General features: G+C 47.8%; 3 protein-coding genes across 6 annotated transcripts; 1 reads left to right on the plus strand and 2 right to left on the minus strand.

Annotated features, from left to right (window-relative positions):
- The first annotated feature begins 46 nt into the window (after positions 1–46).
- On the plus strand, positions 47–2296 carry LOC133411498 (gastrula zinc finger protein XlCGF8.2DB-like). The gene is made up of 2 exons (XM_061693968.1): positions 47–627; positions 1228–2296. The coding sequence occupies exons 1-2, from the start codon at positions 531–533 to the stop codon at positions 2277–2279; spliced, it is 1149 nt and encodes a 382-aa protein (XP_061549952.1). The 5' UTR covers positions 47–530; the 3' UTR covers positions 2280–2296.
- ttc19 (tetratricopeptide repeat domain 19) lies at positions 1322–10973 on the minus strand. Of its 3 annotated transcripts, XM_061693959.1 has the most exons (13): positions 10835–10973; positions 9135–9191; positions 8087–8939; positions 7343–7461; positions 7135–7211; positions 6954–7064; positions 6064–6102; positions 5935–5991; positions 5806–5867; positions 5629–5723; positions 5354–5517; positions 3690–3852; positions 1323–3628 (listed from the first exon to the last, which is right to left on the minus strand). In XM_061693959.1, exons 3-13 carry the CDS (start codon positions 8230–8232, stop codon positions 3477–3479), a joined length of 1185 nt encoding a protein of 394 aa, XP_061549943.1. In that variant the 5' UTR covers positions 8233–8939; positions 9135–9191; positions 10835–10973; the 3' UTR covers positions 1323–3476. The 3 variants fall into 3 exon arrangements, with proteins under 3 accessions (XP_061549941.1, XP_061549942.1, XP_061549943.1); XM_061693957.1 differs by having other exon boundaries at positions 1322–3628; positions 5935–6102; XM_061693958.1 differs by lacking the exon at positions 10835–10973 and adding an exon at positions 10557–10824 and having other exon boundaries at positions 1322–3628; positions 5935–6102.
- A 4247-nt stretch (positions 10974–15220) lies between these two features.
- Positions 15221–27992, minus strand: basp1 (brain abundant, membrane attached signal protein 1). Of its 2 annotated transcripts, none has more exons than XM_061693973.1 (2): positions 27913–27992; positions 15221–17656 (listed from the first exon to the last, which is right to left on the minus strand). In XM_061693973.1, exon 2 carries the CDS (start codon positions 17636–17638, stop codon positions 17168–17170), a length of 471 nt encoding a protein of 156 aa, XP_061549957.1. In that variant the 5' UTR covers positions 17639–17656; positions 27913–27992; the 3' UTR covers positions 15221–17167. The 2 variants fall into 2 exon arrangements, with proteins under 2 accessions (XP_061549957.1, XP_061549958.1); XM_061693974.1 differs by lacking the exon at positions 27913–27992 and adding an exon at positions 18694–18871.
- Between the last annotated feature and the right edge of the window lie 8 nt (positions 27993–28000).

Below are 28000 nucleotides of genomic sequence, written 5' to 3' on the forward strand. Positions count from 1 at the left end.
AAGAGGGCGCGCTCGATTTCCTGACCCTCCTGTCCAGTATGTAACTTCGTGCACACGAAATAGTTCATTAGAGTAGTTTGTGCACACAAACTAGTTTTTTCCCCCTCATGTCATGTCTGGGGCTCCGTATTAAATAATAGGAGGTTGTGAAATGGGTTCATCCGGACCCACACTCCTTTTCGGAAGGTGGCGCTAATTTGCCAACCGAGAAGAAGAACTTCCGCTGCTGCTCGACTTCTGTGTACGTTTTAGCTTGACCGAATCACAACCAATTCTTACCGAACGAACCGAAGCCTCGACACAATACGTCCATCGCTGCTTTAAAGCACTAAAACGTCATTCATTTCATTTAATGTCCGGTTAAATTCCTCTCGGTGCGCCTTGAAGCTTCTCGGCCTCGTTAGCTTAGCTTAGCTTAGCTTAGCTAAGCTAGCTAGCCGCGCGAACAAAGAGACGCGTTTGTTTTTGTCGTCAGCATATCGCCAGACAGAGATGATCAAGTGTGGACGCTGCGGAACGATCGAGTAGAAATGTGCGCGAACGCGCCGGCAGAGAACGCGGAGGGACTTTGTGCAATAAAAGAGGAGGACGAGCGTGGAGTTGTGCTGCGGACACGGACACTGGCTGGTTTGTACACTTGCTGCTTGCTTAGTCACGAACTACTTTGTGTGGCCAAAAAAAGAATCGTTCCCGTGTTTATATTTGAAGGTCATTTTGTAAGAATGTACTTTTCCACTTATTGTCTTGAAGTTTCCGCCTCTTATTTGAAATTCTTGGAGCAATTTGTTGCATGTCAGAAATATATTATCGTTCAATACTTGTTGTAGGTTGCCAATTCCACCTTGTTCCCATGTGCTCAAATGAAGCGGTATGTTGTCAATCTCGAGATCTGGGGACCTGATTGCAGTCTACGGGTCCCACTTCTAGCCCCATTGCGGCCTATCCATCTGATCAGCTGTCGTGCTCGCTTAGCTCAACGATAGTGGCTAAAGTTGGGAGCGTTTAGCCCCACGCTTATTTTTCTGAAGAGTTGATGAATTCATTCTATTTAAATAGAAATACATTAGGGCAGGTCAAAGGTTTGGAACCACTTTAATGTGGGTTTAAATGGAATCATCTGACTATAAATAGTTGATCGGAGATGAGGTTTTCATGCTCAACCGACGTTCCTTTCTGGAAATGCACAAGTCACAGCATGACCGACCAGTTTTTCTTCATGTCCTGCAGACGTCAGTGAAGAATGTCTTCATCCTGAGCAACAGGAGCCAGAGTCGTCCTGCGTTAAAGAAGAGGAGGAAGCGACGGAAGCCCCCCACATCAAAGAGGAGGAGGAGGAGGAAGAGATCACCAAGACACCATTGACCTTCGTCCCTTTGAAGATTGAAGTTGAGGGTCAAAGTGAGGAGAGCATAGAGGCGGAGCCTCCAAGCAGCAGCTCCAGTCGACGCGTGAAAACAGAAGGTGACGGAGACCAACGTGGACCGACACAAATCGACGGCCTCATGGCGCCGCTATCAGACAGCGACGACGTAACGTCACACTCTCCTGACACTGAGGATGATGATGGCGAAGGGGATATGGCACGTCGCAACAAATGCTGGGAATGTTCGCAGTGCGGGAAAACTTTTAGTTCAACGAGGACCTTGCACGCTCACGCAAGAACACACACTCGAGAGAAACCCTTTGCCTGTTCAGTTTGCGGTAAAAGCTTCGCTCTAAAGAAACATTTAACAGGACACGCAAGAATACACACTGGAGAGAAACCTTTTGCCTGCGCAGTTTGTGGGAAACGCTTCTCTGTAAAGTCGACTTTAACAACGCACACACGAACACACACGGGAGAAAAACCTTTTGCCTGTTTATTTTGTGGTAAAGGCTTCTCTGTAAAGAAACATTTGACAGGGCACACAAGAATACACACTGGCGAGAAGCCTTTTGCCTGCTCAATTTGTGGTAAAAGCTTCTCGGTCAAGTCAACTTTAACAACGCACACCAGAACACACACAGGCGAAAGACCTTTTGCGTGCTCGGTTTGTGATAAAAGCTTCACTATAAAGTCAAGCTTAACAAAACACACACGAACACATACTGGTGAGAAACCTTTTGCGTGTTCAGTTTGTGGCGAAAGATTCACTGAAAAAGGCACTCTGGGAAGACACACAAGAACACACACGGGCGAAAAACCTTTTGCCTGCCCGGTTTGTGATAAAAGCTTCTCCGTAAAGTCAAGTTTAACAAAACACAGGAGAAAAACCTGTTGCCTGCTCACTTTGGAATAAAAGCTCTGCAAAGTCAACTTGAATAATTCATGTTTATTTCCCCTTCAGGGGTGTCAACTCCTTCAAGTCCCAAGCAGCCACTGCAACACTAATCTTTTGGACTGCGGTTGGTTTTATTTTCAATATTCATAAAATGAGTTTGTCAACAGTCCATAACTTAACAATAAGACTGCAGCAGCGCAACCCGCACGGCGCTACGTGGACGCTGACGTCACGATGCAGCCGTCATAGTACAATCGCGCTCCGCTCGCGATTTGTTTCCAGGAAGTAGCCGCTACCGGATCCGCCCGCTTCCCTCGCAGGTGCCCCGAGGGGAGCAGAGGCTCGGGTTTGAGCCCGTGGCGGACAACATCGAGAAGGTTGGTGATGTCACACGTCTGCCGTCTTACTAGCAACGTGACTCGCGTGGAATTTTCTCCAAAACGTGGAATGAGCACTTCAATGGCCTCTAAAATCCTCCCTAACAAATAAATTCAGGAAAACAACAATTGCTGACTGGCGTACCCGAGCTCTTCTCACCAATCGCGTTTCCTGTGAGTGAGGCCCGTTTTACTCTTTCACTTGGATGAGAAGCCCTCCCTCAGAATTTCGGCCCTTATCACCTTATTGGTGGACATTTGGAACTGGAATTTGTCAGCCAATCGGAGAAGGTCTTCCCCAAGTAGCAGATGAATCAAAAGGGTCGAGAAGATTTGCTGACAAATAATAACAAATAAGTTCTACTCTTTGACTCAAATTTAAAACTGTTTTTGGAACAGATTTTCTAGAGGCAAATAAATGAAAACCTTCCCCAAAATAGGCAAAATCACAAAAAAAAAAAAACTAAACTCTATTTCTCCAGAACCAATCATTTGATTTTAATGGCCATTCCAAGCACACTCGGCATTTTCAAATTCATTTTTGGCAAATCTTTCCGCGTTGCTCATCTTATCGAACCGCCTGCTGTAAAGACCTAAAGACGTTTTAGAAGAAAAGGTTTTAGAGCGGTATATTAAAGTACACAGCAGCTGATAAAGAAGACAAGCACATTGAAAATGTAAGAAAAGCCGAGGAGGCTGCGGAGGAGCTTACTAAGGAAATAATTTGCCGCAGTATTGGCTACTTTGTTTTTCAGCAAGTCAACAAATGCAATCTTGTTTTTTTTTACACTTCAGCCTCCTTTATTCCCCACGTAGAAAGTGGACCTTTGACCCCCACCTAAGCGGAACGCGACTCCGCCCCCTCGCGGTCAGGTTCCGCCTCGGCCCGCCCGAGGCTGCGCAGGATGTGCCGGACGGCCTCCCGGTCGTCGACTTCCCGCGCCAGCCCCAGGGCCTCGCGGAGCAGGCGCACGCCGTCGTCGTGGCGACCTGAGCGCAAACGGACAAAGTTAGGTCGCCGCGGCGTTCGGCCGGTGACCTTTCGCCCCACCTGCGTGCAGCAGGACGGCGGCCATGTTGGCCAGGAGGACGTGAAGGTCCTCGTGTCCCGAGGCCCGAGCCGCGTCCACCGCCTGACGGATCAGCGCCAGGGCGTCGTCGTGGCGACCCTGCATATCTAAAATGGTGGCCAGATCGCTCATCAGGACCAGAGTCTGCGGGTGAGACACACGCGCGTCCGCGCAGTCGTTAGGGACGCACGATCCTACTTTTTCAGAGCAAATCCAAGCATGTACATTTGCGTTTTCGTCGATACACGTCTTGCGATTGAGATGAAAATATTGTTCCAGAACACAAACATTTCTTGAACATGGCTTATGTTTTGCTCCAATAACACTTCAACTAACGACGTGTCATTACAACATGACAACACTAACGTAATAAAGCCCACATGACCAAACAAAAGGAAATCACTACAACTTTGATCGTATATTTTGTGAACGAATGTGTTCCAATACAACTGTTAAAGTTGCACCAAAGAGGCCCAAAAAATTTGACACACCACGGAAAAGTGTTTTTAACAAGCCTGCCAAATTTGTATGAATTAAAAAATGCCTGTGAAATTAGGCTCAGAAATCATGAAAAAAATACAATGATATCTCCTACAATTGACCAAAAACACAAGAAAACCTTTGTTTGACACAGTTTGGAGTTTTTTCATAGTCCAACCCAAACAAAAGCGAACTTGGACTTTGGCACTGTTGATTGCTAGTATAAATGCAGTTTAACACACGACAATTCCGAGCGAAGCGCTGACGTTTAAAGCAACCGCGCCGCGGTCGAGCCAGCGCATCGGCTCATTAGCTCGTTAGCTAGCGAACGTAATAGCTTTCCCTTCAGCGTGGATCTACGCGCGGCGCATGGAGCGAGGCTGTGCAGTTTTGGACGGCGACAACGCCAGTCCACGAGCCCACTAGCGGTTAATACGTACTAGCCTAGCTACTGGTGGCAGGTTACTTCACGGCTCGCTGCCTGAGCTACACAATAGAGACGAAGCCCAAAATGGCACAAAACACTTGAGGGAAGACGCATTTTTCGGTTTGTAGGCAGAGCTTGATGGCTAACGGCACAATCAAGTTGTGCTAGAAATGGCCGAGCTATTATGACTCGGTAACTCACAATCACGGCGAATAGCCATAGATGCTGTTTGTTACTTCAATAATGGGGCGGGCCTCACGGCAGAAAGTATACGCCCCAGCCCGCTTTCATCGCGCCGGGTCGAACCCCAAAAGTTCAGCCAGCTGAGATGGTGAAAAAAAGAGTTTTGAACAATTTCTCAACAATTCAGTACGAGATTGTTGGCAGGCTTTGCACCTTTTCAGCACGTACCGTTAAACAAATTTCATCTATTTGGAAACAAAACACAACAAAAGCGTTCAGTTCAACTTCTATTCCTATAGTAATGTGTGCTATAGCAGTGTGTAGAACTAAACACATTACCAAGTATACCTGTATGCAAATAGCTATTTTCCCTACTGTCTGCATCAGGCTGCTGACGTGGTATCAGCGTATGCAGTACCGGAGAATTAGCATCAATACCCGATACGTGTAGCGGCATCGCTGCGTCTTCACTTGTGGTGGTGGTGCTGTGCGTGTGTGTTTCACGGTATTCTGTGTGTGCGCGCGTTCTTTTTTTTTTTTTTTTTTTTTTTAAACCTGGTGATGTTGCGGCCCCTGCTCCTGCCTGCAGATGTCCAACGCTTTGCGATAGTCGTCGGCCGCCTGCGTCAGCCGCTGCGTGGACGCCAGGTAGCGAGCGCGCGAGTCCAGACACAAACCCAGCAGGAGACGCGTGTCCTTCCGCAGAACCTCGTCGGCCTCTGGACACGCACGCACGTAGGCGCCAAAGCCACAACAACAACAACGTTAAGAGGAACATGACAAGAACTTGAAGAACATCGTGCCGACGTGTTGCGGTCGATGTTATTCACCTGTCAGCTGATCAGCCGGCGTCTCCTGAAGCTTTTGCACTTTGACCTCCAGAGTCTCCAAACAGAACCTGAAGCCGTGCTCGGCAAGCTCCGCCCTCACGCACGCACACGCACACGGTAAAGCCACGTGCGATCTGACGTGTGCGTCCACAAGCGGCCGGCTGGCGCGTTGCTTACTTGTTCTGCTGGGCGTACATGGCGGCCAGCTTGAGCGACATCTCCACGAAGGCGTTGTCGTCCTGCGAACAGGAAGTCGCTGAGCGGCGAAGGACAGGACGTTGGAGAGCGCACGGAAAGGTGGCTCACCTGCGGCGTCCCGCCCGCCAGCATGTAGCTCATGGCCGCCTTGAAGAGCTTCTCCGCCTGCGGGCGAAGAGTCGGGACGTCACCGCGGCGGGAAGCCGACCGACAGCCGTCGAGCAAACTCGTACTCACCTGAGACAGATGACCACGAACGTACGCCAGGTTGGCCATCTGGGGAGAGACGGGATTCGAACCCGATCGCCAACAAATTAGTGTGCTGACCCCCGCGCACCAGGCGACTCGCCCTTCCACAACTCGCCACAACGGAAAAAACGGCGACCCCCGGTGTTCTTATTGGAGAACAACGTTTCGACGGGGTCCTTTTTTCAACCGCAAACAACATGGTGCGATTGTCAACAAGCAGATTGATTCCGCCATTCGTGGGAGTTACGTTCCGGACCCGCCCGTGAGAAGTGAAAATCCGCAAAACAGAAAGACCCCATTTAAATACACCCTGGCCATGTTTTTATGGTGCTTTTTTACTTCTTTAAAGACATTTTTCAAACAGTACAAAAGCAACGGATAGCACAAAATATTTTACAAATGGTATTAAAAATAGAGTAACAACTGGAATAATGTACTTGCATAACTTAACATAATAACGTAATAAGTGAGTGATGATGAAAAAAAAGTACTGCAAATAAGCGGGGGTTTCTGTGTATAACGGACTGTGCTCCTCTCCGCGAGAATCTGCAGGCCAAGAGAGGACAATAAAAGTCGGGAGTGGGAATATTTGAGGGGCTGTTCCTCTCACATTCACGCTGGCGGATTTCCATGACAGAGACTCTCCACGCGTTGCTTTTTAGCCACAGCTACATCTGCAATTCGAAATGTTCACGTATCGCCCAGCGCCGGCCCGCTGCAGCCGCGTCTCGCTCGGTAGGCGCAACCGGCATTTTTCTTGAGAAAGCTCACGTGATACGAGACGGCGTTTCTCATTGGCCGTTACATCCGCGACGGCGTTTGCCCGCCGTTCAAATTTGAAACGACAGCAAAACTAGTCGCGCCGCGGCCACGCCCACCTGGCTGTAGGTGTAGACGATGGCGGGTCGGTGGCGCCGTCGCTGCGCGATGACGGCGGCGGCGTGCAAGAAGGATGACGCCGCCTCCAGCTCGCCCCTCAGGATGCTGAGCTGCGGGCGAGGTCACACGACAGGCGGAGGTCACACGAGGCCCGAACGCGCGAGCGACGCGTCTCGCTACCTTGGCCTTCTTCAGAAGCGTGATCAGCTCCTCCTCTTCGCTCGCCGCCTCTTCCGAGGAGCCCGACAGCGAGAAGGCTGAAGCCGCACGCGTGTCGACAACCCCAAAAGATGAAGAAGACAAAAGATGACCGAGAACTCTAAATAACAACGATGAAGAGGAAGAAAAAAGTGTGATCACAAATTGACCGATGTCGGGCGTCGCTGACCCGCCACTGCCGCCGCCGCCGCCTTCTTCCATGCTTCTCCTCGTCTTCCTGGGCCCTCGTCGGGCTCTCCCGCCCACAGCTGCGATGTCACGGCGGCGTTCCTCTGCGCTCCGATGACCCTGAACACAGTTTGTCCAATAACGCGAAGATGGCGGTGGGCACGCTTGATTGACAGACGAGCAGCCCATTAGCAAATGCAGCGGTGAGCAGTCAAGAGACTTGAATATTCCTTCCGCCAAATTGTATTCATTTATTCCCAACATTCCTTTTGCTTCTCTTGGCTTTCCGTACACGGATGTTAGATTTTTCTATCCGATCAGATTTCACCCTCCGTGCGTTGCCATGCCGACCGAATCTGCCTTCACAATCATGAGCGGCGGCCCACGGAAAGAGCAATAATGGGACTGTTTAGTTCATGTCCACCAATCGATGACGTCAGCTTTTTTCCATCCTGTTTCGTCGGTCAGAACAAAACTTGTTACAGCTAGAAAACAAAAATCTAAATCAGCATGTCTGGCGAGCACTATGTACATTATTCAAAATATTTTTAGATAAATATTAATAGTTTAGTGCTCCAGATGATGTCCTTTGATTGATGGTTAGTTTTTATCCGACGTAAATGTACGCCCCCCTCTCCCCCCCACACAAAAATATGACGTCATTCTTTACGTTGACCAATGACAAGTGTTTGGAGGTCGAATTAATATTTGTACTTGTACGTGTCGTTTGGCAGTTTGGCGTCACCTGCGCAGCGGAGCGTTGAAGAATCCGAGTGAAGAGCAAATGGAGCCGCTCGGCCGCGTGGAATTCCCAAAAACCTCCACACAGACGCACGCGCTCGCTTGTTTATAGGACAGTTGCAGGGCGCTTCGCATACTCGCAGCCGCCATCTTGACTGTTAGGACGGCGAGGAGGAAGTGACGTCACGAGCCCACTGGAAGTGATTTGCATTTGTCTCAAACAAACACAAGCGCACGAATCAACGTCAGAAAATAATCAAAAATTGATCCAAGTTCAGTGTAAAAATGTAAGCAAATGCAGTTTAAAACATTCAAACATTTAACTTTATTATAAATACAATTCAAACTAAAAATCGTTTCTTTAAAACAAAAAATTATGAAATTAGCTGTCCAGTTGTTCATAGTTGACCAAGTGTTTGCCGTGCACATTTTCATGTTGCAGTTTATTCCGCAATTTTGCAGCACAAACGGAGATGCTGCAACTGATGACGTCTGTGTCAAATGATAATTCCCTCGCGTTGAGCATCGCTCGCATGCCGAACCGATACCTGCCGAAACAAACGTTTAACCACTTTCTTTTAAATGTCGACCGATTTTATTTGATCAGTGTATATATATATATATATATATATATATATATATATAAACATCAGGTCATTTGTAATCATCCTCTACTTTCCAATTTGCAATTTCAAAGGAAAATAAACAAGCTTGTTTTGACCTCAATGATTTTATTCCAACAGTTTTAAGTTCAGAGGGAAGAAACAGAAGTGAGCTAATTGCAAAGAGCGCCGCCTGCTGGATGGAGGAGATTGTGCGCTTCAAACCCGATCACGTGACCGCACCCCAAGGAAGATCTGGAAAAACAACCAAAAGGTGAGCAGGCTGACCACGCCCCCGATGGAGTCACACACCGCCGCCCAATGAGGTCGGATCAGACAAACGCTTCGGTCCGTTTTTGTCATAGCTTTTTCCCGCCGTGAGAACAAACTGCTGGCGGGTGCGGCTACAATTCGGCCTTTTGTTCGCATCATCTCCGCTCGTTCGCTCACCGCCAAGATGGATCGTCGAGATGGCGCCTCCGGGCTTCGCCGGGCCTCCGTCCGCATCTGCGACGAGGTCAAAGTTAGTCGCGAGCGCCAGAACGTAACGCGTTTACGGATCAGAACCCGCTTCAGACCGGTGACGTCATAGCCCCGCCCACTTGTGAACAGACTGCCGGGGGAGGGGCTTCAGACGGCCTTTCGGCTCATCACTTCCGCACGCAAACGTTACGCTGCCTTCAAGACAATAAAATAGCAATAAAACTTCATTGGCTCCTCCCAAAGCACTCCAGGATTTCCCGAAAGCGGACCTACCTAAACAGTTCCTAAATGATGCTTTTGGAGTGATTTGGGAGTCGGGAATCAGTGAATGATTCCGAACGCAGTCGACTGCGTTCCCAAACAGTTTTCATTCCATCCATCCATCCATTTTTTGAGCCGCTTCTCCTCACGCGGGTCGCGGGGTACACCCTGAACTGGTTGCCAGCCAATCGCAGGGCACATACAAACAAACAACCATTTGCACTCACCTTCACACCTATGGGCAATTTAGAGTTGTCAATTAACCTTCCACGCATGTTTTGGGGATGTGGGAGGAAAGCGGAGTGCCCGGAGAAAAGCCACGCAGGCACGGAGAGAACATGCCAACTCCGAACAGGCGGGGCCGGGGATTCGAACCCCGGTCCTCAGAACTGTGAGGCAGACGCTCTCACCAGTCAGTCGCCGTGCCGCCAGTTTACTCTATAATTACGACCAAGCCATTTTTCTAACTGGACTAGAATATTGAGTCATCAGTCGGCCTTGGCAACTAATGATTATTTTAATAATCTGTCAATTATTTTTCAATTAGACTCATCAAATAATTTCATTTAAAAATAAAAACATTTAACGGGACGTTGCTTAATGTTCATCGGTTTTCTAAACTAAAAGCAAATGTTTGCAAATGTCTTATTTTGAAGAAAAAAAATTATATAACCAGTTTGCAAAGATGAAGTACAGAAATCAGAGAATATATACTGTTGAGAGGCTGCAATTTGGAAGATTTGGACCATTTTAAGTTCAACGAGCTCTCCAAACAAACGATTATCAAAATATTGCACCTGTTGCACCTCAAGTTTTACAGTTGGATCTTTGTGTAAGCCACACTTTCTCCTGCATTCGTTTTTTGTCTTGTTTTTTTAAGAGTTGAATTGGTCACTACTTCTCCCGATGCATCCGCTCTTCCACCATTTAAGGGATAACTTCTGCTCGTTAAACATTTCAACAGCACTACACAATTTATCTGACTATATATTAAGTAGTTAGTGTGGTAATAACTAGTATTTGTTGACGAAGTGATTTGATGTTGGTCAAGGACACTATTCGAGTGTTTGGAAGTTCCCGCGTGTCTTGAACGCAGCACAAGTGAACAAATGAAAACTGGAGGCTAACCTTCAAACAAACACCAAACCAATCGATCAATCAATCAGCCCCGAAGCTTCTTCGCAGCTAGCAGGCAAGTCAAACGCTCCTCGTTCCTCTTGGACTGAACATCGGACCTCGACAACTTGTTGACTTTCCAAACTTTGTGCATTTACAAAACCGCGACGGGACACACGAGTTAGCCGCAATGTTGCTAACACCTTGTAGCTCGAGCTTCCCTTCCATTCCAAGCGCAAACAAGCCTGACTAAGTAACCTTAAGGCGTGTCAATGAAACAGATATGTCACCTCGAAGAAGCTCAAAGTTGCCCCATTGTTGAAGGAAAGCAGCACATTTAACGGTGGCCACTTCCTCCTCGCACGCGGAGCCGTTTTTCTCCTTCTTCGCCTTCTTGCCTTCTTCTGGACGTTCGTAAACGTGACGGCACGCGGCTGCCCCCCTGTGGCCGAAGCGTGTGATGACAACAGGATTTGCGAGCCACAGCCACACCACAGTACACCCCACCTATTCGCGATTCGCTCTTCACAAATTCGTTCGCTTTTTTTGTTTCACTGCAAGTTTACGGAAGCGTATTGCATTCACTTGGATTAAAAAACTCCTGTTTTTCTGAGTAGTTTTTTGGGGAGCTTTGTTTTTTTAAATATTTTTCTCAGTTTTTCTGTCTATTCCCCCCCCCCCTCTGTTTTATGATTATTCCCCCCCTGTTTTTCGGACTATTTTTTTTCTTATGACTAATAACAATACCATCTATGTGACTCAAAGAGTATATCCCAGTGAATGTCTATTCTCATTGTCAACTGCTACAAGTGTGTACCGGTTACGTACTAGCTGTGAGCTGACAAATACTAGTAAACCGTCAAGCAGGTGCAAACAAACCTTCAATGTCATAAAACAAGTTGTGTTCCTTATCTTTATGTTTTTTTTACAGAAAATGCAGAAGTAACAAATAGGAAGAATGTCTACAAATGGACTTGTCGAATTTGTCAATCAATGAAAAATCAATATCGATCGACTGTGACAGGAAGCGTGAGAGCAATCGAAGTGCAGTCCTGAGGGCGACTCCACCGGGGGCGCTACTCGTCCGGAATTATGCCGCTGTCTGACGTGGGCGTGTCTTGTGCCTTCGCCTTTTCAAGAGCGTCCTGCGATGTACAAATACGTCAATTTTTGACAGATGTCCGTCCGTCCAACTATCTGGACGGACGCGGCGAACAAGCGCCGAGCACGTCTGCCTCGCACTTCGGAGGCTTCCTCCTGCATTCCGAAGCCGCAGGCATAATTCAACATTCAGAAGACACAAAAGATAGATAGAGAGATATACAGAGGTGGGTAGAGTAGCCAAATATTGTTACTTTACAATAAAATGACTCAAGTAAATGTCAAAAGTAGTCATGCAAATATTTACTTGAGTCAGAGTACGAAAGGGCCCAATGAAAAAACTACTCCAGTCAAGAGTAACTTCACAGCATGAACATCCAATCAAATAAAAACAAATCATGTCTGGGAGTCGACACACACCAGCCACCATTTCAATTTCTGAAATGGTGGCTGGTGTGTATATATATATATATATATATATATATATACAGTATATAATATCAAAGATTTTGACAAGCAATGGACTGCCGGCCTGTAATCTGGCCACCCTGCAGACTATGCAGCAAAGTATCCAGGCTGTTTTGTATTTTGGTGTCGGAACTTGTAGTGAGCATGTGTTATGATCCCGATGCAGCGCCCCCGATGTATCCCACAATGCATCAAAAACGCAAACTCTCACCGAGTCCATTCATCTTATTTCCAGTCAAAACATCTTATTGTACATTTTTGTCCCAAATTTTCAGCCATATAAAAAAACCTGTTTCAAGTCAATTGGTATGAGTTCCACTGGCAGATTTTTTTTCACTTCCAACTTTGTCCCTAAAATAAGTGGGGGGGGGGGGGGGGGGGAATCTGCCAATGGAGCCGTAAAAACGGACTTAATGAGATTGTTTTCACGAGCAAAAAGATCAATTCACCGGGTAAGATTTTGCGTTTCTGCAGTGCACTGTGAAATCAAATATATCCCATGATGCATTTCTAAAAATCCCGGTATAGTGATTCGGGAGTAAGAAAGCGTTCCCTCATTCCTGGCTACTCGCTAATCACTGCAAAGGGATTTGTTTTAATTGACATTTTTTTGTAATGGATCTATCTTGAAATCCTCTGTAGCGATTCCAAAACGGCCGCCGGCCCAAAATAATCGTGAGGGATTCCCAACACGGCCGGTGGCATTAAAGCGGAAGAGAAGGCAGTTACCATGGCGACCGTCGCCACGGTGCAGTGCGGGCGCGCGTCCAACGCGGCGCGCTACGCAGTTACTGCGTGCGTGTGATGTGAAGAGTTCCGCCGAGAGCGTTTTCAAAGATGGTGTCCCGGTCGTCGAGGGGGATGTTTGTGCGGCGGCTGTTTAAGAGCGACGGTCGCCATGGCAATGCTGAAAGCTCGGGAAAGGAGACAGGAGGGATGACAGAATGAAGGATGGCAGAAAGGACAGAGGGAGGGAAGGGAGAAAGAAAAGATGGGCGGAAGGAAGGAAAGAAGGGACAGAAAGAACAGATGGAAGGACTGAAGGAAGGATGGAAGCGCAGTCTGAAGGAAGTAAGGACAGAAAGAAAGAAGGAAGGAAAGGAGGGATGGACAGAAGCAAGGAGGGAAGGAAGGACTGTCTGACAGAAGGAAGAAAAGAAGGAAATGAAAGGATCTTTATTTTGCTCTGCTTCCTGTCGTCTCTTCAGTGCCACCGTCTCTAATCCGTCCATCGCCACCGTCTTCTCAACTTTGCCCTTCATCTGAGCAAAGACTCTTCTGTCACACCTTCCTCCAACCTGCATGGTCCTGTTTCTTCACTTCCTTAGCAAACTCACCATTGTTCTGGACTGCTGAGCCCAAGTTTTCAAGTCCTCCGCCCTTGCTATCTCTTCTTCCTCCACCCCTCTCATTTATGCACATATATTCTGTCTAACGTCAGCTAATCTTCATTCCTCCGCCTTTCTAACTGTTCCTCCACCCGCAGATCACAATGTCATCTGCGAACATCATGGTTGCACGAGGATTCCAGTCTAACCTCATCTGTCAGCCTATCCGCCATCGCTGCAAACAGGAAGGCGCTCAGAGTTGATCCCTGATGCACTCCCACCTCCACCTTCAACTCCTCTGCCACACCTCACCGCTGTTCTGCCGCCCTCGTACATGTCCTGTACTTTTCTCACATACTTCTCTGCCACTCCAGACTTCCGCATGCAGTACCACAGTTCCTCTCTGGGTACTCTGCCACAGACTTTCTCTGTGGCAGACATGATGAAGTAAAAGCGGTGTTTCCTTTGAACAAAAGTACTCATGTGCAGTAAAAGGTTTGGTGCAATAAAACTACTCGGACAAATACAACTTAATCAAAAAGTTACTTTTTGATTAAGTGGAGCTTGTGACTACCCACCTCTGCTTCCAACCAGTCACTGCATAGGAAGAGCATCAGCTGATTTTCACTTCCTGTCCACGCCCACCGTCTCATTTTCACACCATGCGCGCGCAGACGTCCCCCTTGAGATGAGCGTCCTACATTTCTGCCATCAAACGTCCTCTTACGTAAAGCCGCCATCGCGCGCGAGCCGCTTGCGGCCTGTTGCTAGGCAACGAGCCTCGGAGCCCCGCCGGCGAGAGCGGAACACTCGCCGCCGAACCGGAAACACCACCAACGGGTCGACGGGGACGAAGGAAGAAGAAGGCGGACGTGCGCAGTCGTCGAGGAAGATGAGGAGCTAGAGCGGAAGGAAGGATGGACAGAAAGGAGGAAGAACAGGCAGGAAGGAGAGAGCAGGGAAGAAAGGATGGACATGAAGGAAGGAAGGCCAGAAAGGAAAGATGGACAGCAGAAAGGAAAGGAAAGAACAGAGGGAAGAAGGAAGGACAGAAGGAAAGAGAGCGAGAAGGAAGGAAAGAACAGAGGGAGTAAGAAAGACCAGAAGGAAGGACAAAGAAAGGAGAGAAGGACACATCAAGCCAAACGAAGGACAGGTTGCCAGCCGATCGCAGGGCGCTTCCTGGTTCACGGGGTTAAGGAAGACGCGACATCATGTAGAACGCGCGGGTGCGCGCGCGCTCACATACGGCATCCCATATTTTCCCCTCCATTCGTCCACGTGCGAGCTCCCCCCTCCAGCTGCACTTTTCCTTCCTTCCTTCGCGCCTGTGCCTGTTGCTAGGCGAGAGCGGGCACCGGCGTCGCCTTAGCAACCAATGGTCACGATGCAGGAAGCCGGCAGGCCAATCGCATCGCTCGGCTTGGTGGGGGGGCAGAAGGACGGGGGCAGGTTGTCAACGGGGGGTCTACGACGTCGACGACACCTTCATCAGCCGCCACGCACGCACGCACATGTTCATGCAACACAAACGCAATTTGGAAGGAAGGAAGGAAGGAATGGAGAGATGGAAAGAAGGCTGGATGGAAGTTAGCTATCAGCGCTAACAATGCTAGGGGTGCTATCAGTGCTCAGTGGTAGTCCTGGACAGAATGGTGCCCTGCGCGACGCCTCTAGGTTTTGTCCGCCCCCGCCCGATTGTCAACAGGTTGTGGGTGGGTGGGGGGGGGGCGTTGTTATGGAAACCAACAACAACAAGAACAACAAGTCAATGTGGTACTTTTTTTATTACGACTGTTGCACCATTTTAACGAGTAAACATACAACTTTGAAACTTCAATTTCTTCTTCTTCTTCGTCTTTTCTGTATTTTTTCGGGACCTGGAGCGAGCGCCGCCGGCCGGGATGGAGACACACGGTTGCCATGGACACGCAGCCAGCTTTCCCCGAAAGACGGGACCGGCACGCACATGCGAAGGAGGGCCAGAACACGCAACGCGACAACACGTATGTGCGTGGATGTCACGTGCACATGCGTGCGCACGTACGGTCAAAGGTTTTGGGACGCTTTCGCATTCAAAGTGTCCCGAAACCTTCGACCGCGCGCACGTGGGGGTTGTATGAGGTGAAGCCGTGACGGACGTGGAGTTGCAGAAGGACGGTTGCCGTAGAAACGAGCTGCAGTGCGTTGACTGAAGGTCAGTCAGGCCGTTCGCACTACATTATCACTGCTCATCGCTCCCAACTTTTGGCCGTTACGTCAATTTGTACTTCGACAACTTCTCCACTTGGACTTTTCGTCTTTTAATTTGGGGTCCAGGGCCTTGAGAGAAGTCCCAGTTCTGATGTCGGCTCTCTTCTTTGTGGACCAGGTCCAGAGTACAACCAGACCAAAACAAACTTCACAACCAGATTAGTCCCATGCAGACCACAACTAGACTAGAATTTAACTACAGTACTACCAGATGAGGACCACCTTTGAACCAGACTACTTCCACACTGGTCCCAGACCGGAACCAGACTAGAACCTGACCAGAATTTGACTGGAATTAGGCTAGGGCCAGATCAGAACCAATTTAGAACCAGACCATAACCAGACTAGAACCAGATCAACACCACCCTAGTACCAGTTCAGAACTAATTTAGAACAGACCAGAACTGGACTAGAACCAGACCAGAATCAAATTAGAACCACACTAGTCCCAGACTACAACCAGTCTAAAACAAAATTAGATTTAGACCGGAACCAGACCCAAAGTAGACAGAACTAGATTAGAATCAGAAAATAAGTAGACCAGCATTCGTCTAGAACCAGACCAGAATCGGACTAGTACCATCGCAGAACCAATTTAGAACTAGACCAGAAATAGAGAAGACCCAGACCAGTACCAAATCAGAACCAATTCAGAAGTAGACTAGTACAAGACCAGAACCAGACTAAAAACAGACCAGAACTTGACTAAAACTAGACCATAACTAATTTAGAAACAGATAGCAGATCAGATCAGGACTAGATTGGAGCCAAACTACAGTAGTAGGAAACCAGGACCAGATTAGAAACAGACCAGTACCTTACCAGTACCAGACCATGATCAATTTAGAAACAGACTACTTCCAGACTAGTCCCAGGTCAGTAGCAGAGTAGTACTACATAGTGCCAGACTAGAACTTGACGAGTACTAGACTGGGACCAGAACCAGGCTATAGTACCATCTTAGAACCAACTCTAAACCATACTAGTCCCAGACCAGAACAAGTCGAGTACCAGGCTACACCGCAGAAGAACTAGACTCAACCTAGATCAGAACCACATTCGAACTAGCCCAAAACCAGATTAACATCAGACCAGAATCAGACTGTAAGCAGATTAGAGTTGAGTAAAGTACTAAAGATCATGTTTCAAACCAGCGTAGAAATGTTACAAATTGTTTTTTTTTTTTTTTTTAGTACAAAATCTACCATTTGACTATTTCAGAAATATTTGACAATTTCGGAAGAATTTTAAGAAAGTTTTGCGCGGGGGCGTGGCCAAGGCGATCATGTGATGGCGTGAGATGACAGGCGGGCGTGGGGTCAGGGGTCAAAGTCCATCAGAACAATATTCATTTTGCAAGTTGGGGTCGGCGGGGACGGGTGTCGCTCCAGCGGGTTGTCTTGTCGGTGGTCGTCCTCGATTCTCGTTGTTATTGTCCGAAGTGGGCGTGGCTTTCTCGCGGTCGTCCACCAATCAAGCTTGAGGGGCGGCGGCGCTTTGATCTTTGCTCGGATCCTTATTGGGTGCCTCGACGGTGGCGTCTTTGGGCGGAGCTTCCGGGGCTGCCGTCGAGTTGGGGGTATCCTTGGGGCCATCCTTGGGCGCATCCTTGGGGGCCTCCTCGGCTTTGGGCTCCTCCTCAGCTTTGGGGGCCTCAGTCTTTTTGGCGTCGGCCTCATCTTTGACAGCGGGGGCCGCCGGGGTCTCCTTGGGGGGCGCGGCCGCAGTCTCCCGGGCCTCGGCGGGCTCGGCGTCGGCCTCCTTTTCTGTCTCCTTGGCGGCGGCGGGCGGCACCTCCTTGGCGGGCGCCGTGTCGTTGGCGTCCGCGGGTGCGGCGGTCTCGTCTTTGATGTCCTTGTCGGGGGCCGCCCCCTCCGCTGCCTCTTTGGTCTTGTCGTCGTTGACGTTGTAGCCCTTCTTCTTCTTGCTCAGTTTTCCTCCCATGGCGGACCTCGGGCGTCTCTGCGCACAAACCGACAAAAACGTCATCATTGGACGCTGGTTGCTAGGAGACAACGGTGTGACGTGAATGTAATATGCAACAAACGTGACAGTCATGTGACATGAAGTAAACGTCACAAACTTGTCAGGTCGACATTTTACATGTACAAAACCTGCCGTAAGTGTTCTGTGCTTCAAATATGGCGTTCGTGTGTTGTAAATGTAACATGTAGCAAACACGAAAAACGTGACGATCAAGTGACAGTCGTGTGATGTCACAAGCATGACAGGTGTATAACATCGAGAAAGTTGTGACGATATCGTTTCACGTCGAGTAACAAACGTGATGGAGCAAACATGACAATCAGGTGACATTCATGTGACGAACATGACAGTTGTGATGTAAAGGTAACATGTAACAAACATGTAGCGCGAAGTCAACGTGGAACATACATGACAATCGTGTGACAGAAATGAGCTCGCGTGCACTAAATGGCCTCCGTGCAGGCCGTACTGTCGCGGCCGCCGTCCCGCGACAGTACAATGGCCGCCTGTGTGCGTGCGTGTGTGTGAGACACAGAGAGAGATTGACTTTACTCTAAGATCAATAGATCGAATATTTACAAGCGCGTTTGAATATTACTGTGAGAGCTAATGGTGAAATATGTCCCGAACGGCCGCTCGTATCCACAGCACGAGCGCAAGAAGCGGTCGCACGCCGCGAAACGTCAGCGCGCCGACGGCGTGACGAGCGCCCTATTATGACTTTGGACTTTTGAATTTGAAAACTTTCAACAAGGCGCATCGACCGCTCGTGAGAAGGAAAAGAGGAAGTACAACAGGAAGTGCTGCAACGTTGTACTCGTTACTTTGAACAATAGGCGGCGCTGCTCGAATGTGTTGAGGAAATTCCTGTTCCAGTGGGTTGTAAGGGACCTGTCTAATTCAGTGTTGAGATTTTGAGATTTCGGGTCAGTCCAATTCCTGCTCCGGAGTTTTGTCGTGACATACAGGATCTATGTACGGTAATTCATTCGCCAGTATTTGTTGTGACGTACCGGTATGGGATCAGTCGAATTCCTGTTTGGTCGTTTAGTTGTGACGTACGGGGATGTGTCTCATTCCTGCGCCGGCGTTCTTGCTCCGATGGTTTGTCGCAATATCCGGAATCGGCGCAATTCCTCGTCCTGCATGTCCTGCAGTGTCGACGTGACGCACCCACCACGATAGCGCCGTGCTCCCCGTCGGCCATTTTGTTACACGTGACGGTAGCGTGCGCTACGTCAAAGGAACCGGCAGACGGCCCCCGGCGGAGGTTTTGTCCCTTTTTCGTCCTCGAACGCCACTGACGGACGTCGTTACCGTCAACGCCAACGCCGTCGCTGCGCCTGACAATTATCCACACCCCGCCCACCCCCACCTCGGTTGCCACGGTAACATACCGGATGTGTCGAGAAATCTTTGTGGGCATTCAAAGGAATCTCCTCTCTTCATCTCTTCTCCACGGAATTTTAATGAGTGCACACACACGCGTGCGCACACACGCACACAATCCTGCCATCGCTCGCCTGGCAACAAGGAACCCGCTGATTTCGTTGGCTGCTGCTCACCTGACAATTGATTCAATCTGCATTCTCATTAGAATTTAAACTTCACAGAAATGTCCCCATCGAGGTCAATGGAAATGCCATTATTCATCTGTCGCAGCCTCCCCCCCAAAACAAACAAAATATTTTCATTTTTTTTAATAACGGAACGCCTCGGGAAGAGCTGGATAATGAAGTGGCTGGGGAGAGTGAAGTCTGGGCGTCCCCGCTAAAGCTAGCGCCCCCGCGACCCGACCTCGGATAAGCGGTAGAATGAATGAATGAATGGATGGATGGAAAATGGCTCCCTGTTTTGTTGCACTGTATAACAACATGGAGTAATAACATCATGAAATAGAATGAAGGCTGCAATTTAATGCATTGTGCTGATCCTTCTGGTGTGCCCGCCTTGGCCGCTCGGGGGCAGTGTAGTACATTTGTCATACAGACAAATGAAGAAGAGTGTCAATTCCCATTGACGTGATTTGCAGTGACTCCAGAAGCTGCAATGATATTCGTCATTCTCTGCAGAGGATACAGAATACAACCGTGCGGTTTGTGATATTGTCTGTCGATCGATTTGTGTTGCTCGACCTTTTGTGTTCAAATATCTGTTCTAATACCGCCACTGTAGATGCTAACATTAGCGCGTCAATGGCGTTTTCCATTATGTGCGCGCATCAAGCTTGCAGGTGTTTGGCTCTTCTAAATGCCCCAGTTGTAATTGTCTTTGGTTTCCGTTGCGTTTTAGAGTAAACCTCAACTCGGAGTGGCAGTAAAGCGCTTAAAGCCTCTTTCTTTTCAAAGAATTGCTCACTATTTGCCAAAGTGCTGCTTGTTGTGAAGTGGCGTGTTACGTTCACAAGACGGTGGCAAAGCACGACGTGAAGCTCCTCAGCTCACTTCCACGTCGTTTGTTGGCTCCATGTAGCAAATTGCAAATATGTGGAGGAACACTGCAATGGAACATTCGTCGTGTGTTGAATGAAATGCTAAATAAACAAAAGTATATTGTCATTGAGCAGAATCGAACAATAGAAGCTAATCGGACGCCGTTGGTTTGCTTGCACGAATGAAAAGAAACCGCAATGACGCCCTTGGCCGGCCAGCTGTTAGCCCGGTTAGCATTGTTAGCAAGTATCAATGAGGACTTTGTGTTGTCAGCTGTGTTTGTGTGCGACAATCCTATCAGTCGTCTTTTGTTCTTTGCGTTATGTACACGCACGAACAACAATAACCCAAGCCCGAGGACACGCTAACACCTGTTGGATGCATGAAACGGTGAAAAGGTTTTTTGTTTTGTTTTTTGTTCCAAGTGAATATTCCTTGGGAATGATTGTAGTCCAACATGACTGTGTTGTGATGTATGGGATCAGTCTAATTCCAAAATGACAAAGTATTGTATCATAGGCATGTAATTTAAGGGATAGGTCTAACTTCCGTTAGGTTAAATCTAATTCCTGTTCCTTACGTTTTGTTTTTTTTTGGTGGGGGGAGGGGGGACATTTGGGATGGGTCTAATTCCCATTCATGGGATCTGTGTAATTCTTGCCTCAGTGTTCCGTTCCGACATCTGAGATCCGTCTAATCCCTGCGCCAATGTTCAATGGACATGCAGGGTCTGTCTGAGTAATTTTCTTGGGATATATGACTTCTCCAGTGTTCTTTTGCAACATTCGGTATCTGCGTAATTCTTGCTTTCATGTTCCGTTGCTGCGTTGGGATCGGTGTAAATCCTGCGCCATACAAAATGGGTCTCATTCCTCATTCCGGTGGTTTTATTGGACATACGAGTTCTGTCTAATTGCTGGCCCAGGGTTTTCTTGGGACATATGGGATGTGTCTACTTCCTGCTCCAGCGTGACAAATGTGACCTCATCCTCATTGATCCCAAGAAGAGAGACGTTCCACGCGTCCACTGAGACCGTTCCTCATCTCCTGCTGCCTCGCTTCCGAGGGATCCATCCCGTGGATCAATAACATCAAAGACGTCCGCTTCGCCCCTCCGCCATCCTCCTTGCCATCTGTCAGCCGCCCTCCCCCTCGCCCGGGCGCCACCCGTCGCCAGATGCCATCAATCAATGTGCCGGAAGAAGGCTTCCGGTGCGGACTGCAGAATATCAGAAATATGCTCATTCGTAGGTTGAAAAATGTCCGCAATGATTATTGATGGGCTCCCGAAAATCAGCTCAAATCGCAAGCCGCCAATCAGCTGGTGCAACAATTCTACTTCCTGTTTTACAGACCGCTTCTCGTCGTAGTTTTACAAGGACGCTTCCCGGTTAATAGAACTACAAAGATGGCAGAAGGAACGCTACAGTGTTAACGTTAACGTTATTTTGACACGTCAACGTAGAAAAACTACGATCAAATCAGTCAGCGGTTGTCACTATTTATACTGTAAATGGCTAAAGTTCAAATGTGTATGTACAAAAACATTTTTCAATAAAATCTCATTTTAACTGCAATATTTAAAATGTGTGTAACTATATTTCCTTTTAAAAAATGATCACAAGAAAGCAAAGCTTGTTAAATGTAGGATTTTTTATTTTATTGATATTCTATTTGATTATTTACAATAAATCCATTTTCCAATTCTTTAATGAGCTCAATGAATAAATACATTTGAAGTGAGAATTGTTGTCAAATAAGAATGTATATCTAGAATGATTTATTTTTATGTTAAAGTCATTGTTCATTTTATAACGCAATTCGTTGAAATAATTGCCTATGTATTGTTTAATACAAATAATACATGAAGCTGAGATGTAAATGTAATGTAGTTTGTTACTGATATTTTGTTGTTTACGATACATTGATGAACCAATTATTTAATAAGATGAATGCATGAAGGAACGTTTTGTGGTTCCAAAATGTTGCATGTATCAATCATTACAATTATTATTGTAATAGTTTTCAGTGCGAGCAGGCGTGGCCTCTAAACGGGCGTCGAGTCGCTTTTTTTTTTTTTTTTTTTTCCTGTCGCTCCGAGCTCGGGCCAGAAAGCAGGCGAGCACACAACAAGACGGGCGGCGCTGAACTCCAAATAACCCCCGAAATGAAGATGAGGAGGAGGACGGGGGGGTGCTGACCCACTCCCTGCAGCGCCCGCCGCGACGACCCACTGACAACCTCACCAAGTTTTCCTTTTCTAACGTACGACGAAATCATCCATTCATCAATTTTCTTCGCCGCTCGCGAAGGTCGCCGGGAGGCGGGGGCACCCGATTGCTCGCCAGCCAATCGTGCGGCACATTTAGACAAACAGTTAGTGTTCCGCCTCGCTGGGTTCTGTGTGAAAACAAAGGCAGCTGAGTGCTGTTTTGTCATTCTCTGCAGCGGATACGGAATACAACCGTGCGGTTTGTGATATTGTCTGTCGATCGATTTGTGTTGCTCGACCTTTTGTGTTCAAATATCTGTTCTAATACCGCCACTGTAGATGCTAACATTAGCGCGTCAATGGCGTTTTCCATTATGTGCGCGCATCAAGCTTGCAGGTGTTTGGCTCTTCTAAATGCCCCAGTTGTAATTGTCTTTGGTTTCCGTTGCGTTTTAGAGTAAACCTCAACTCGGAGTGGGAATAAAGCGCTAAAAGCCTCTTTCTTTTCAAAGAATTGCTCACTATTTGCCAAAGTGCGGCTTGTTGTAAAGTGGCGTGTTACGTTCACAAGACGGTGGCAAAGCACGACGTGACGCTCCGCAGCTCCCTTCCACGTCGTTGGTTGGCTCCATGTAGCAAATCGCAAATTATTCTGTGTGAAAACAAAGGCGGCTGAGTGCCGTTTTGATCCTGCAATGCTGCGTGAAAGCGCCTGACGCCTTTGTATTTTGGACGGAGAGTTACCACGCGTCGAAAGATGCTAAATGCTAACCATATGCTAAATGCTAACAAGCGCGGGTGTTGGGCGCGGACGGGTGTCGGCGGCGGAACGTTCCGTCAGTTCATCGGTGACGGCCGCGACCCCTGCGCAGAAAGTCAACGGAGACGGAAACCGCCGGCAAAAAGGTCGTTCCGGCAAAGGTGGAGCGGGATGTTGATTTTCACGCGTGGCACTTATCTGCGTCGTTACTCCGTCCGCCTTTGGTCGCTGGAAAACACCATGGAAACGCGGGCCTCACGTGGCCTCTGACACAAATCACGTTGGAATCCATTTGCTTCCCCAAACTCAAAAATGACAATGACATCATTCCAAATTTGTTTTCCTCTTTTTCTTCGTTGTTCTTGATACAAAACAAACGGCGGTAGTTTTTTCCCCCAGCGTTAACATGCATGGAAACAATAGAAATAAATCGGGCTGCAACTAATCATGATGATAATCATCGATTAATCTGTTTATTAATTCTATTGAATTCTTTTGTTTTAATCAGTGGGTCAAAAAAAAAAAACGAAATTCCGATTGGCCGTGCAGAAAATGCACAAACAAATTGATTCTGATTCAGTTCCTGGTTGGGTCTGTAACATCTGTCAGAAAACCAGAAAAATGTTGATGATTGTTTCCCAAAGTAAAAGCAGACGTTTGCAAATGTCTTATTTTGGAAAAAAAAAAAAGAAGAAAAAACCACACATAATCGGTCTGCTTCCATGGAGGACGACAAAAATCGAAGAATCTTTTCTCTCGAGAGGCTGAAATTCCACAAATGTGGACAATTTTGAATCAAACTAGGTTTCTGAAAGATAGTCAAAATAGTTGTTGATCAATTTGTCGATTAATCGTTGAATTTTTGCAACTCTAGAATTAGACTTGATTTTTTTTTCCTTTTTGAAAAAAGAATTTTTTTGTCAAAGCACGTTTTCTACCGTTGCGTGAGAAAAACATGTTTCTGCACTTACAAAATGTATTCTTCGTGAATGATGGAAATAAGCTTCGCTGTGATTGGATGGCTGTTGTTCAGCTTTTAAATATGGGAAACAGCTTCGCTGCGATTGGTCCTCGGGGCCATCGCGGCGTCTTGTGGCGGCCAAGCGTTTGCATCGATCGTACTGCCTTCGGGAAGGCGAGGTGAGTTTTAGCGCACGTGAGATGTGACGTGAAGAATCACGTGCGACCGCCGAGACGCGCGATGATCTGAACCTGACGTTGACGTACGACGCGAGAAGTTGTGGCCGGCGTTTCGGCATATCGAACTCGCTCGGGGCTAAAATCATCTTTTCTACTCCCTCAAATGTGAATCGACGTTTATCACGGTCACGCGTTCAAACGGCAGCTGGCGACGCACCGTCCGCTAAATCGACTTCCTGTCCTGTCCAAACTGCTTCCTGTTTCAAGGCTCGACCGCCAACTCGGTTCTTGTTGTCGGACTCGTTGGCGAGACTGAAACTCACGCTTGAAAAACGCGCCACCATTGCCCTTGCCTGCAAAAACAACAACTACTGTTTTATTATTGCTTATATTGATAGCTTGAACTGCAAATATATGCTAAATATATCCAATTCTCAAAGTAACAAAGGATCACTCCATTAAATGCAATCCAAATTTACATTTGACACATAAAATACAATCAAAGTGTACGAGAATGAAGCTAGTGACGCAACCGCTACTGTAGGCCACAACTCACGCCCGGACGCTCACACGCCCACCGGACTCAAGCTCCTGACGTCGCTCTCTAGGCCACGCCCCTTAAAGGCGCACATCCAACGCATGAATGCTACAGTACGTAGAGTAGCTGCACTTTAGAAAAGCATTTGATTTCCTTACGTTCTCTTGCATTATGTTTCCATACAACAAAGTTCCTTTTTTTTTTTTTTTTTACCCAAAACAAAATGTTGCGTTTTTTGCGGGGCTGGAACGGATTAATGGCATTTCAATTCATCTCAATGAGGAAAATGGATTTGCTTCAGAGCGGGGAAAGGGAACAAGCCCCGCCAGCCGCAAAAGCAGAAAATCAGCGAGTCATCGACGCACTCCGAAAAAGGTTGATCGTCGCGTGTAGATGCCACAAGACGGCAGCAAAACACTTTTTTTCCGTCAACATGAAGCTCCTCCATTCCCTTTAACATAGTTCCTGGGCCCCGAATGCCTCGAGATGGCTCCAAATGAATATTTTTGTTGCTTTGGCCTGACAACAACAATCTGAAAATGGCAAATTGTTGCGTTTTACAGACAGCGACGGAGGAAAAGATTCTTCAAAATAAGGAAATTCGGTAAAAAGGCAAATTTGCAAATACCGCCAGGCGAATATGCGTGTACGACTATGACCGAGTTACAAGCTCGGCAGGCGGATGAATTGACAGTAGTAATGATGACTCAACCACACGCACGCACACGCACACGCGCACACACACACACACACACACTTCCATCTGCATCGCGCCACCTGATGCTTAATTAAGATGGACGCCGCACAAAGCCGTCCTGTTGATCACATGACTCACGCGCCCTCAACCCAGGACCGCTTTGTCATCCACACGCACACGCGTAGATTGACACACGGTAACACAGCGGGATGAATGAACAAGAGCCAATCACGTGAGCGCACTGCTGGTGTTACCATAGTGATTTCTGAGGGGAGAACACGGCTGCCAACGCAACGTGTCATTTGGACATCGCCAGGAAAATCGCACAAAACGGAACATCGCAGAGGCACACGACAAACCACGACGGAACCTGGCAACAAGGCCAATATTCCAGCAGATGGCGCCAAACCTCTACTTTTATTGCTTTGGCCGAGCACAAAAGCAGCAAATTGACGAGATTTTTAGCGAATACCCGAGGATTGGTACCACCGGAAAAAAAAAGGTGCAAATTGAAAGTGCGGAAAATGCACAAACAGAAATTGATTCTGATTCGATTCCTGGTTTGGTCCATAACCGCGATCATTGTTTTCCAAATGAAAAGCGGATCTTTGCAAATGTCTTATTTTGAAAAAAACGCAAAGATAATCAGTCTGCAAACACGGAGGACGACAGAAATCTGTACATGTACTGTTGAGAGGCTGAAATGACAATGTAGACACTTTCAATTTCAACAAGATCGCTAAAACATTCATCGATCAATTAGTTGTTGATGAATCAATTGATCGTTCCACCCCTAAAATCCTCACATCAATCCAGTGAGCATATGAAGACCGCGAATATCGAATCCGCGTGAATTCAAAAGCTTCTACTTTGCTGTAATGGCCTCTGGATGCCGCAAGGCGGCAGCAAGGGACTGCTTTTGTCGAAATAAGGCTCCTCCACTCGCTTCGGCGGCAAGATGGCGCCAAAGCAACACGGCGGCGCTTTGAGATGCGAATGACCCGATTTCTGATTTTCTCCGTGATACGAGTTGTCATCGGGTCGACTTTTTGCTTTGACTTGCGAGCGCAAACTCGAGAGACGAGCGCTGCGTGGTGGCAGTAAATTCAACTCGCTTGACAACGAGCAGAAGTTTGCAAATATTGAACAGTTGTTGAAAAAATCACGCCTGAAGTTAACCTGAAAAGAATCACACGCTTTTATTCTGCTAATGCTAACACATAATGCGCGAGGGGTTTTCATTTGAACACCATCGGACAAGTCATATATTCTTTCTCTTCTGCGACGAGCCGAGACGTCGGTCCCGTACCGACGTCTGTCCGGTTTCAGTTCGTGCAAAAACCGTTGAATTGGTTTTCCTTCGATTTCACTGCCGCTGCCGAATGTTTTCACTGCGATACCGCGACGAGACGTCGCTCCCTTCCTCCCTCGCCTTTTATACCACCTTCTCTCCTTCCTCCCATCCTTTCTTTGCTTCTATATCTCCATTCTATGCTCCTCCCTTCTTTCTTTCTATCCTCCCGTATTTCCTACCCTCGATACCTCCTTCCCTCCTTCCTTCCTTCCTTCTATAGACTGACTGAACAATCAGCATCACATGAACCCAACCACACGTATACACAAAAGGATCTCGCGCGTGCGTGTGCGTCTCCCTCGAGTAACGCATACCCCCCCACAGGCAAGGTGGCATCTCTCCCATCCACACCCTGCGCACACTGCGCATGCGCACCAGCAAACAAAGGACCGCTATACAGACCCCCATAAAGTTGGCGTCTGCGCGAGCGCGTGCGTGTTGCGCCAAACGTCGACGATGATGTCATCAATCAGCATCGATTGGGTTTTGTTTATTTTTTGTAGTGATTGCGGAGTCGAGGATGGATGTGTTGGGAATCATTCATCCAAAGGGATTTGGAGGCTTGGAAGTATCTGGGTGCTCTCTCTCTCTCTCTCTCTCTCTCTCTTTCTTATATATATATGCATATATGTATATATATATATATATATATATATATATATATAAAGGTGTGTGTGTGTGTATACGCGTGTGTTATGACATATTCGTCACGTTGAAATGGTGACAAGCGCGTGCGTGTCAAGCGCGTGTCCCTCCCTCCACCAGCACGCGGCACACGCCCCTTTTTTCACGCTCGTGCACGTCGAGGGGAAAAAAACGAGAATAAAAGATACAAAACCAATTCCGCGCGCAACGTGTTTGTTGTATTAAAAGCCAAGATGATTTTGACCTCTTTTTTTGTGTGTGTGTGCGCGTGCGTGGGTTTTCTTTCTGATGCGTCTCGGCCGCGCGCATCTTTGTCTGCCGTGCACGCGACGCGTGTGTGGCGCAAAAGACAAATGTGGAAATGCGCGCTGGACTTTCCCTTCATAATAACGACGCACTTGCTGCGCAATGCAAGTGCGTCCCGGTTGGGAGCGGAGATGGCGGCTCGGCTTACCTTGTACACGGAACTTGCGCGCGCGGGGCTGCTGGCTGCTCTTCAGTCTGCTGCGTGCGTGCTTGTGCGTGACGCGCTCGGCTCGGCG

The sequence above is a fragment of the Phycodurus eques genome, chromosome 13 (genome assembly GCF_024500275.1).
Source record: "Phycodurus eques isolate BA_2022a chromosome 13, UOR_Pequ_1.1, whole genome shotgun sequence".
Classification (NCBI taxonomy): domain Eukaryota; kingdom Metazoa; phylum Chordata; class Actinopteri; order Syngnathiformes; family Syngnathidae; genus Phycodurus; species Phycodurus eques.